The following is a 13143-nucleotide window of genomic DNA, read 5'->3' on the forward strand; positions in this document are numbered from 1 at the left end:
GGGAGAGGGTGAATTAAGGAATGTTTAGTTTGACGGTAGTATGTGCCTGATATGTTAAAAGGATTAAGTATGAAAAATGGTAATACTAAAATATGAGATGGGGGGGAAAAAAATAATCTTCCTCACATTAAGCCATCAGAATAAAATTTCATTGTTGCAATTTACAGAAATTAAATAGGAGAACTAGACTAAGCTTTACTTATGTAACCAAAAATATGGCAGCTTTAATTGTTTAGGTAAAAATTCTTTAAAACTCTGTAAATTTTCCCAAAATAATATATTAACTGAATAAAATCCAGCCTTACCTTATGAACACTATTTGCTAGCTCTTTATTTGGCATTTGAAGAAATACAAGCTAAACTACATTAGAATAGGGAAATAAAATTATACTCATGCTATTTTCACAAAACAGACCTGGTTTAGGTGTTAAAAGTTTCCAAAGGAAGTTTAGGACTTCATGTATTACAATATTCCATCTTGAACAATTTATAATTTTTTTAAATTCTGAATGAAAGACTTGTCAAGTAGCTACTTACAAGTAGTCCTACAAGTCACCCAGTACATTATATAACTTGGGCAAAACTGGCAGCTATTCCATTCATTTCAAACTATTTCAACCAGCAGCTATTTGACCACATTATTGCATTACAAAGTTGCTTATTTTTGGACTGCTATACTATTATTTAATTCTGATTTGAGTGAGAAAGCAGGGGGTGGTCATTTCTTATGCTTTTAGACAGTCTGGGTTTTATTTATTTATTACGACATTCTTCTTCCCTGACTATATATTCTGTCTGCCAAATGTAGTCATCACTCCCTCTCCCCAAAGAATTTTAAAGGGTATCTAATTCTAGGAATCAAAGACAGGGAAACAATGATGGGGGGGGGGGGGGGGGGGGGGGGGGGGGGGGCGGAGGAATTGCCTGACATAAAATACACAACAAAAGAGCATTTCCAGTGATATCCACCAATGCGTCTAAGGACGGTATATCTGAAACTAATGCAACTAAATTAGCTAATAGATGTCCTAAATACAAATAATATGCTGAGCATATGCAGTCAAATGCACCAAGTCACTTCCAAGTTTCAGCTATTAATCTGGTAATAGCACTGTATCCTGTTCCTTATAGGCTCACATGCCAACAACCAGGAAACTAAAGCACAGGCCCGAGAAAACCCACCCAAGATAGCAGCAGATTTATTCACTATGGCTATCTGAATTCCCCTAACTAGGTACTACTTTTACCCTGGTTTGTACAGACATACATTGTTGAAGAGTGAAATCCAACAAAGAACAGCAAATGCCCTTGACATTCAGGGCAGGGGAGGAATATATATTTCATTTTAAATTTGGCCAGCTACTGCCCAGCCATCATTCAATGAAGCTGAGCTTGACAAAGGCAGGAGGACGGGCAGGGGGAAGCCCACGATCTGAGCAACACTGGCAGCTCCTCAGGTCCCACTGCAAAGGCTGGATGAAGCCCAGAGAACTTGTGCAAAGGGACTTACTGCGTGGGCATGGGGCAGGATGTCAAAAAAAAGAGAATAATTTCAAGGTAAGAAAAAAAGTCAGGTGTTTTGGATGGTGAGATGTTTGGGGATAGGAGGGACTGATTACTCTAAGATCTGGGAAAAGAAAAGTTAGGGAAACGAGAATTTTCTGAGTCACTGTGATTTGGAGACAGGAGCTATTTGCTTTCTGCTCCTACACAGGCTTCTCAGCTCCATCCTGCTGTCTTACTCACAAGCTTCACATGTTGCAAAATTATTTCCTGGTGGCTTTCTAGATGGCAAAGATAAAATGTACTCAACTGGGAGGTGGGGGGAAACCCACTAAAATAGTCTAAATATAAGTTTATAATAACTTTACCCACATAACAATGTTCTGGCCAAACAAGATCAAAATTAGATTATCTCAACCTGGCAATGTTTAGGTCTCTTCCTATTACCTGACGTCAACGATGCATCAGGACATGCTCCATTTGCTAAAGTGTAGCAAATTCATCTTAACGGCAATACAACATCAAGACTGCCAAATTATGTAATACTCAAAAAGGTTCTTGAAATTATTACTCCCTTTATGTGTAAATAGTCAGTTTAAGCAAACAGTTATTCAGTAACAGCCTTTTACCACTACTCTTACACCTCAAGCTACCACCCCATCAGTTCCTGGACAGTATGCTTTTCAGGAAGTCTCGTTCCCTGTAAAGTCTTGCTCGCACTGTAAAATTTTTCTTTAGTGTTGCTGCTAATCAGTCTCTTCTACCCAGTCTGTACATCTGAGCAGTCTACTATTTCCTTGTGAGCGATTCACTGGCAGTGTAAGTAAAGTTGAATAACTCTGTTTTCTTCTCAAGCCTTTGCTTTAAAAAACCTAAATTATAAAAACAAACAAACAAACCCACCCACACTTACTACCCACCAGTATTCCAAATCAGAAGTTGAACCTGGGTGCCCTCTCACTCTTCCCAAGTTTCTTATTCAGGGATGAGCCTAAGGCCCAGATATTGCAGCTTACTCATTTACAAAGCAAAAATCCTAATTAGCTTCGTCCTAAATTTAAATAAGGCCCTCATCTATCCTTTATAGCTTCTGAGCACAAAGCCTCTCACTAGAATGACTCTGGTTTTGCTCTCCAGAAATACTTTCTATCTTATCTCATGAAATTAAAGTTTCTTAATTTTGCTTTCATGGACTTATGTTGTCTTTGTTAATTAACAAATTGTCTCTCTCACATTTACTTCCCAAGATACCAGCTTTGGCAGCTACTTGGCTCCATCCACAGCTATGAAACTTCTTCTAATACCAAACTCCACACTTGCAATTCACCAAGATGTCAGACATGTCCCAGAATACACAGAATACTGTGTTCACTTTTGGACCCCTCACTACAAGACAGACATAGAAGTGCTGGTGTGTGTCCAGAGAAGCGCAATGAAGCTGGTGAAGGGTCCAGGGCAGAAGTCCTATGGGGAGCGGATGAAAAACTGGGGTAGTTTATCCTGGAGAAAAAGGAGGCTGAGGGGAAACCTTATTGCTCTCTACAACTACCTGAAAGGAGGTTGTAGCAAGGTGGATGTCAGTCTCTTAGTTGGATATTAGGAAAAATTTCTTCACTGAAAGCGTTGTCAAACATTGGAACAGGCTGCCCAGGGAAGTGGTTGAGTCACCATCCCCAGAGGTATCTAAAAAGACATGTAGATGTGGTGCTCAGGGACATGGTTTAGTGGTGGTCTTGGCAATGCTAGGTTAATGGTTGGACTTGATGATCTTACAGGTCTTTTCCCAATATAAACGGTCCTATGATTCCATCTCTCTTCGGAAATTCTCCAGGAGAACAGCCCTTAAATGCTTTGCTTAGAGTCACAGGACCTGCAATTTTCTGTTCATTGTTTATCTTATTAAAAAGCTCACCCCTCATCAAGTGCCAATACATGTCTGAAGCACAAACACTGCTGTAATTCAAAGGAACAGAAGATTCTTGCCACAGACTATATACAACCACCCTACATTAATTCAGATACCATATATCCCTTCTCCTGGCATCTAAAGGTAGCACTTTCTGCCAGCTTTTTTTCTGGCATTGCCCGTTCATGGATGGCATATGGGACAATTTTCTTCCATCTGCCAGCAGCAGGGATGCTGTGATCTGTTGTTGTGCTACTTTTTACAATAACCAGTTTTGCACCTCTAGCATATACTGTTTGATGGCACATCAAATACACCGTTTTATCAGCAGTGCCTGTCCTCTTACAGATGCAAGTCACTTGCTTGCCCCAAGAACAGGCCACCATCATCAAATGGAAGTCCCAAGACCAGGATTGCTCTTCCATTGAAAGGCAGATGGGAACATCTAATTGTTCATATGTGAACCAACACTAGCTCTGAAGTAAGTTTCCCTCTGCTTAAAACTAGGGAAGTTTCTAGGGCTTTCATTCTCAACATACCATACAGAAACAGGTCATTCTTTCATTCCGCCTTTCACAAATTTTATTACATGCCATTTACTTCAAAGGAGCCTTTTATAGTAGTCTGAATAAATATGCATATAACCAGCATTTTGAAGTTATTCTGCCCTGCTTCCACTAAAATGATCAAGCTCAGCCAAATTAGTGTAAAATCCTCAGTCATTTGCATTTTCTTCCCATAGCTCAAAATAATTAATATTTTCACTGAAGCAATATAAATTTCAGGTGTCTCACACTTGAACTCACCTTTTTCCATGTAAAATACCACTCTTGGTTGCAAATCCACTTACATTAAGCACAACCTTTAAACAGAAGTAGCAAAACTGGCAATAACATGGTCTAAGCATATGCTAAAACACACGACGAAGACTTGTGCAATGGTAAGTAAAGCCTCAGGAAAATATCATAAACTCTAGTACATCCTATGATTTAAAGTCTGGTTACTCACGGGAACAGACTACTGGGTACTTCACTCCATTGTCAGGTTTTTGGTGGTTTTATTTTTAAATTGACAGCATTTGCACAACACTTTGGATGTTTGCCTACTGCCCACAATGACAACTTTCAGCTCTAGCTAGGGCATAAAACAGTTACCATAGGTAGTAAAGGCAGGAAAAGTGTGTTTATGCACACACTTCTATGTTTCGTTAAGTATAAGAACTGTCTTTTAAATCTAAAAATTCTCTATCTCTCATTATTTATGTTTAAAAGACAGAGTGCAGTATATTCATAGCTGACATACCTGCTCCTGGGAAGAAACATAGATTCTTTAATGAAGACTGAACCAGACAGCAGGATATACCAACAGGTACCAATATCATCAGGGCTGGAATAAAAAAAAAAGACAGTTTAAGGCACTTGATGTAAGTTATTCCTAGCACTACCAAATTTGCAGTATGAAGAACGTCAAAGAGGCAAAAATGCTTATAATTACGGAAGAAAGTGACAGTTCAGTCATTTACAAAATAATTCCATCAAACTATTCTAATTTCCATCTTCAAATATATATGTTATTAGAACACCTCATTGCATCCACTTCACTTTTTTAAAAGCACATATCTATTTGTTTGGTAACAGCACAAATCCAATGAAATATAATTGAAAAATTATTAAAACGAAGTTAAGCTACAGTAAACATATTGTCTTGTATTTGATCAAATCTATTACTTTCCTCTTGCTGAAGAGGACTCTGCTATCTTCCTCTCTATAAATAAGGCTTCGCTTCCCGATTCTAGCCTTCTCCTTCCTCACCCTTTCTTCAAGACAGAGGTTTGCCTTTTGTTATCAGTCCATCTTCCCACAATGTAAGAAAGTACTGGATACATTTGCAGATGGTAAGTGTACATCAGGTTTGTTAGTCAACTTTATCTGCTGCTGCTACACACTTCCCCTTTCATGTCTCTTCCTGGCATAAGAATAAACTCCCAATCAATGTGATAATATCATTTCTTTTCCCCTCTCTTCATCCTATAGAGGAACTGGATGAGGACTTTGTCACCCAGGCCCAGTTCATTCTGCCATAAATTCAGATCTTGCTCCTTGAGTAATACAAAATCTGTTCCATAGGCTTAGACTCTTCTTGGTTAAATTCAAATAATGTTTAGACAGAAAAATAAAATAGTTTAAGATTACTAGAAATAGCTGCGTTATCGTGCCATTTTGACAGCCAACACCGAGAATATCTGTACTTTACTTCAGTTTTTACCAGTTCTGCTTCTTCCAAAGAAACTCACTGATTGGCTTCAAGTACGCTGTTATGAACTGCATGAGCATTCTTACCTGAAAGCCACATCCCTATGACACTAAGAGATGCAGATTATTTAATTAATCTGTAGCACCTTCATTTTTTCCAATTACATGTCTCAAGTCTTTAGCAGCAATTAATTCTAATATCAAGCAAGAACAGCCCACATCTTTTAATGATGATGACAGCATAGTATTAAAACCTAATCTTAAATCTAAGTAGGCTATGTACATGTTAGCAGCGTGTTTTTCATTTGAAGAACTTCAATTTAAGAAGTACCTACACAGTGAGGTCCTCAAAACAGGAGTGCCATTTCCTCAGCACTTTCCATATTAGGCTTTCTCAAGGGAAAGCTGAAGTTAAAAAAAGAGGGAAGGAGCTGGCCTGAAACAGCTGAGACCACAACAGGAAACCATCCAATCTGAAAACGTGCTCCATTTCCATTTTGCACTGTATAATATAACCGTGAGATAAAGGACAAACATCAGAAACATGGATAATTAACAGAGAAAACTGAGGACACCAATTTATGTCCGAGAACACAAGAATCGATTAAGATGATGCAGCCTGTATTTTTTTTCTACCAGCCTATGACCTGACCAGTGAAGCCACACTGGTCAGCCACAGGCACCAAAGACGACTTAACAACTTCAAAATGAAGACTTCAGGAAATATTTCTTTATACTGATAGACAACAGAAAATGAAGTGACAACATGGTGTCACAGCTAAAACAACAAACCATCTTAATTTATATGGCTGAAGTGCACCAAGCTACCTTTTCTGAAGTGCGTTTCACATGCTTGTTTCTCACCTGGACCTGTGCTGCCCTCAAACTTGTAAGTCCAGAATAATCGACATTGAACATAACTACAGAAAACCAGGTTAAACCAGAGAAACGCAAGAAAGCCACCACTTCAAAAGAAAATACCATTCTCAAAAGCATAAACATGCACCTGAGTTAAGTCACACATCTTTTAAGCACTCTTCCCCTCAAATGAGTCCAAACTTGACAGGTATACTGCTGCTGAACTGCATGTCTGTTGGGTTTTTTTGTTGTTTCTGGTTTTTAGTAGGTGCCATTCGAAATACAAATGATGTGCGCTAATTAGCACAGTACAAATTTTTTGAAACAGACATTTTCAGCAACGGCTATAGAGTGAGTGATTTCCCAAACTGCTGTGATGTAACTCTTAGGATGTCAATGATAATTTTTTCATGTGGATTACCGTGCATTATATTAGCACATAAGAAGTTCTGTGAGCTTTTTTTTCCCCTCTTCATAAAAAAATTGACAGCTTGATTAAGTATAAAAGTGTAGTCTGATAGAAGAAAACCTCAACTGGGGTCACACACTTTAGAACTCCAAAGCAAAAGTAATCTAGAAGATCTGTTTATACTTTTACAGAAAGCCTTTCCCAAGGATAAAATAATTGAAGAAAAAAAAATATTTAAATGAATAGAAAGTATTTTAACTTTTGCAAATCTACTAATACACAAGCTTTTCTTTCCCTCCTTTAAGAGCTGATGAACCATTTTAAATCCTCTGTCAAATCACCTATTAGTAAGGGGCTTTAGTTGCCTTTTCTCATGGGAGATCTTTTACCTGTGAACAGGCAGCCACTGGCTTTCACAAGCACTAGTCAATATGTTCAATAGTGAAATTCTTAATGCTACTTTTGAATCCACCTTTGAATCATTTAACTAACAGCAGTAATGATTATACATTTAACTGCAATGGTTTAACTTTTTCTTATTTGGTCACACACAGTGTGAGTTTTCACTGAATCATTCAACTCAGGTTTGTCTTTTTTTTTTTTTTTTTTTTTTTGGCCAGTTCACAGGTTAATCCACTTCTGCAAGTTAGCTCTTCAGCAGTCATTGCTCCTCATTTACTTGTCATAAACATCATAATTTATCTACTTTATATATAATCAAAAGAAGCATTTGTTGTTTAACAGTTGGAAGTGCTGATTAAAAAAATAATAAATCAAACTAGGAATATGATCTGATTGGTTTTATTTTCCTTTTGCTTTGTGTACTTTGAAAACTTTATTGAAAACTTTGAAAACTCAGTCACATTTGAGAATTTTTAAGCTCTAAGGTACTTGCATCATGTATATCTACTGAACTCAACTCCTTAATTATATAAAGTTTAGAAAAATCTTTAATACTGCTGTGTCACAACAGTGGAAGGTTCCTACAGAACATCTCTGTATCTTCCCCAAAATACACTGTGTGTTCTTTTACACTTTCACTGCTAGCCAAAACGTCATATTGCCAAGATAGTCTTCAAGAGCAAAGAATGCTGATGGATTTTTATTCTCTTCATTTTTACAACTAGTGTCTTAATGTAGTCTTGAACAAAACATCTGAAAAAATGCACACATATAGCAAATACATTCCTTCCTCCAGAACACACAGGCTTCCCTCAAAAAAAAAAAAAAAAAAAAAAAAAAAAAAAAACCACCACAAACAACAAACACCCGCAGACAAATGAAAGACTGATCTATTCTTTTCATATGAAAATATATTTAACTCCTGTACTTCTCAACACTTGCTACACTTCCAGTTGTTTCGAATTAAGCCTCAAAGCCATTTGGCAGCCAGCTTTTACTAGACAGTGTGCTGTTACGAAAACACATACAGCTCTTCCATTTTAAGGATCCTGTGCTTTCCACAATCCCATTCAAACATTAGGTGGCTTTCAATCAAGTTTACATGTTTTCTGTACTATGCTTGACATCCGTTCATCAACAATGCATTTGTATTCTTTAGGACTTTCATGCCTGTAACAAAGGAATGACAGAAGGAACTATAAAAGAAACCTATACTGAACTACAAAAGCACTTCTTCAAGCCACATGAGGACTCATGCAAATACGATTTTAGCCAATACAGAACACTCACATCTGAAAGTTTTTCTTCGCAATCACATTTTAGAATGTGATGTTTAAAAACAAAGTCTAGAGAGTATACCTAAACCTAATTATGACATTTTCTTTCACTGCTAGAATATTGCCTACCACTGGCAGCCCACAGAGTTATCTAGAAACTGTATTTGACATTTATTCTGTCAAAGAGATGACATGACAGCAAGTTGTGCTTGGAAGGGTTCCTCTGTGAATAGGACACATCCCTGACTGGGTTTGCAGGAGGGTATTAACTCCATGTAAGCATTTCATCCAGAATTAGCTGAAGCAAAATAGATGCTGATGACTTCCCCCCAGAGGATCTTGAGAAGGAGACTGAGGGTTTTTTTGGCCTAGGGACAGTTGAGGGGAGGATCCAGTAGCACCTATCAGTCAAGCCAATATAGAAAGGAAAGGTATTTGATTAGGTAAGATCTTTCCAACAACTAGTTTTGTAAGGGTGCCGCTGATTTCCGTCATCACCACCCACCACTGAAGCAGAGCTGCCAGCCAACACGAGACTGAAGTGCAGCCGATGATCCCGATCAGGCTGAAAGCAGAGCCTGGCCAGCCCAGGCACACAGCGCTTCTACCCGTGTCTGAGCTCCTGCCCCCAACCTCCCCCCAGCCTCACAAAGCTGCATGCACAGTAGGAGTCGAAATACTTGAAATCAAGAGTTATTGGCATATGTCCATTTGCAAGCAGGCATTCACAGATGGCCTTTGCAGGCAAGAGATCACCTGTTGAACCAAAGTGATGGAGTATGTTGCTTCAAATATGGAAGACTGGTGGGACTTTCTTTGGGTTTTGTTTGTTTTTATCTAGTGTTTTGGTTATTCATCTGGAGGAAACTCAGGACTACTACAAGTTATACTGCCTACTGAATTCGGCACAGCTATCCACCTTCCCAAGTTACAGGAAACAAGATTTATTACCAAGGAAGTAAGATGACACAGGCAATTTATCCTGCAGAGGATTAGAAATAAGTCAACCCAGAAGTCACACATTAAGGGGCAGTCAGAAGAACAAAATCAATACCTGTAGTCCTTCTGTTCTAGCTATATTAAAGCCAGCAAAAGCCCCAGTGAAACCTCGGTGACACAAACTTCCATCTATCCTTTCAGAACCAACAGGACTATGGCCAGATTCAAGACACCAGCTGCACTACAACTAACTTGTGTAACTTGTGCGTGTAGACACGCACTCAAAGCATTTGACTACAGTGCAGAGGAAAGAGCCTAAATCTTAAGACTAAGAAGAAGAGCAAGAGATCCTTAGCAGAAGATAGGATTTGTATTCTGTGAAGACAACAAAAAGACTCAGATACCAAGATTTAACATTCTTTAACTGCTATGATAGAGCTCCCTACTGACGAAGTTCTCAGAATACTCAGGTTCTAGCAGCAACATTGAAGTAGTCCAGAGCTGAAAGCCAATGCCAAAACAGTCATCAATATGCAGATGAAATATATGAAACACTGCACTCTAGTTACTTGCACAAAATTTAAATAAAGCTACTTTAAATCTTGACTCTTGTATTGTAGCACTTCTGAAAGCAGAGGATTCCCTGGAAAATCTATATTTAATTTCCCGGAATACAAGCAAGCTTGACTTATGGGAATTTGGGAGCTAGAAACGGAAATCCAGAGACTGGATTCCAATGCCTTCCCATCACATTTCCTTCTCCAGCTTCCTTGACGTAGGCCTTTTAGGCAACTACAACCTGCAGCCAGACAGCACACTTCTCCATTTTGAAAACGACACAAAAAATGGAAACTTAACTTTGCAAATTAGCTGTCATTCCAACTGTTCTGTTTGGAAACCTCAGTTACATAATTATGCAATACCCTATCACAGCATCACTAGGCTCTCACTGCTGATAAGGTTGTACAGTATTTTCAGACTTAAGTCTTCACATTTTCTAGGATATAACTGTTCTTTAAGACCTTAGAGGTGCTCAAAGTTAAAAAAGAAAAAAAAAAAAAAATCAGGAAATGTTTATAAATCTGCCAAGATCCAAAACGTTTGCAGGCTTCCTCAAAGTCTTCAGTACTTGTATCAAACTTCATGCTGTGAGCTATTTATTCCACTAGAACAGACACCTTCTTACTCCCAGATGCCCAACTAACTACATAAACTACTTAAAACTGAAGTTTTATTTTCTAATTATAGTTGGTTTTATTTAAGCAATCTGCAGCACTTGCACACCACATTTGTAACTAAATCAATGTTAACAGCGTTTCAAAGAAATTATGCACAAAAAAAATAACTTGTTTCAATACACAACCCCCACATGTACTGACTCTAAGGCATTTATCTACAGTAGCATAAATGTTACAATTTTGGCTTTCAGATTTTCTGAGCATATAAGATGCTAAAAAAAATTAAAAAAATATTCACCTACAATAAAGATTTAAGTCAACCTGCTGAAAGATCCAAGAAATCTTAAATATCTACACCATCTCAAGTGTCTTCTTCTATCCTAAACAAGCTACATTTAAATAAAGCAATCCATTTCATTCTCATTCTCCATCAAAATGACATGTAGCACTACTAAAAACCCTGGAATAATTAATCATATTCAGTGCATGCTTACTTGTGTGCATTTGGAGCAACGAAGATAATGAACATCATAAGTATGTACAGTGGCAAGGATTTGCAGGTCTTCATGATGAATGATGTCAAAAACACTTTAATTCTGTCACATAAGACATCATTTCAGTGCAAAATTCAGCACCTGGACTTGAAAACACATGCTAAACAGAAGACACCGCTGCTCTGACCACCTTCTGATCACTGGTTTCTTCAGCCAATTCCTTTAAGACAGCACTTGAGAAAAACCTAAGCAGTATGTAGGTCTCAATGGAAACAAAGCATGGGAATGGCATCCATGTAATTACTGCTTAATATTCCTTTGACAGGACACGTCTATCCCGAGACCTAAACAGAGGTATAATTCTCTCTCCAACATTGGACTGAATGGTCCAGCAACACCAGGTGCTGGAAGGACCCCTAACATCAGTCAAACATCTAGAATTACTTTCCAGTTCAGAGGTATTTTCAAAACTACTTCATAAAAAGGTAATTAATTCAGTAAGAACAGTATCTTCGTTGTGAAAGAGCTAGTTAGAATTACTCTCTCCATAAATCATTAAAATCTCAACCACTAAAGTATTCATCCATGACTCGTATTTAAACGGGATATAGTACCTTTCCTACAAGCGATGAGATTTGTAACTGTTTTCATAAAAGAACTTATGTTACAAACTAAGAAGTACCTAGCAGATTACATTTTCCTGAAATCATACTCAGCGTTGTTGAAAGTTGAATAAATTTTCAGAAAGTGAACAAAGTAATTCAGAACACACACTGCTTATACTCCCAGATCTCCCCTGGAGAGGAACAAAACCAATGAAAACTTGACATCTCAGAACTGGGACCTCTTTCAGGCATTTAAGCACTACACAAGAGGAAACCAAAACACTGCTCTGCAAGCTTGTGCTCCATAGGTGTTTCAAGCAGATTAAACTGTTTGTTTCTTTTTGCTCTTTTTGTTTATCCTTTGTATGCTGAAAGTTACAGGTAGTTTATTGTTTTAATTGAGTAACCATTGCCACAAATAGACATCAGCACTGAAGTGCCTTGGGATGTCAAATATGTCTAAATTTAACGATTCTCTCGGGTAGACATCTCATTGCCTGAAGATCCTGTCCACTAGCACTGTATTGTTATAACATTCAGAACAATCAGAAAACTGTTTACTCACACTGTCAGCACTATCCATAATCATCCTCAATAGGCTAGATAAGCAATTACCCGACATCTGCCAGAGCGTTTTTAGATGCCTTTGATGACTTTAAGAGGTATATCCCAAACACAGAAGTAAAACAGATTGGGTACTTAATGTATCACCCACACACAATTTTCAGACGTTTGTTTTTTTAAAAAATGAACACATTAAAGTTACATTTATTCTTACTTCTAACCTTCACTCTAAATGTAAGAAAAAGTTAAAATATATCCAGTAATAAAACTGATAACTCAGAATTTAGAGCTTATAATTTTTATTAAACAGGCATCTTAAAGTGCATATTTCAACTGATGCCCATTATTATCTTTTTTTAATGGTGTCTTGCTTCCTGGTGGTAAGAGTGGGAAATAAGAAGAATGAACCGCAAGAAACAATTCGTCAGTATTTATGAAAACAAATAATCAGAAGTATTTTTTAAAGTATTAACTTGTATCCTTTTCCACTTCTGAAAGTCAGTAAAATAAACCAGAAAAATCAAAGCAGAGATTATTGCAGAGTGTCAGTAATGTGTACAAGTAAAACAGCTGATTAAACAGGCAACCAATAAATACGTTATGCAAATATACACATGCAAGCTAATAGACCTATTCTCATTGAAGTCTTGGGATTAAATTTGTACAGTGAGTTAGCCCTTGATATCAGAAGAGAAATTCAGAATGAAAAAATTGTAGTCTCCTAAATCATCAGGAAAACAATGACAGGAGTAGTAA

At 37.6% G+C, this 13143-nt stretch overlaps 1 protein-coding gene across 7 annotated transcripts in view; it reads right to left on the reverse strand.

Annotated features, from left to right (window-relative positions):
- Nucleotides 1-13143, reverse strand: part of RAPGEF2 (Rap guanine nucleotide exchange factor 2) — a 195216-nt gene that overhangs the window by 108885 nt on the left and 73188 nt on the right. For all 7 annotated transcript variants that reach the window (XM_056350378.1, XM_056350455.1, XM_056350061.1 and 4 more), the window contains exon 4: nt 4712-4795. In XM_056350378.1, coding sequence (XP_056206353.1) covers nt 4712-4795 — 84 coding nt within the window. The remainder of the gene's footprint in view (nt 1-4711; nt 4796-13143) is intronic.

Source organism: Falco biarmicus, chromosome 1 (genome assembly GCF_023638135.1).
Source record: "Falco biarmicus isolate bFalBia1 chromosome 1, bFalBia1.pri, whole genome shotgun sequence".
Classification (NCBI taxonomy): domain Eukaryota; kingdom Metazoa; phylum Chordata; class Aves; order Falconiformes; family Falconidae; genus Falco; species Falco biarmicus.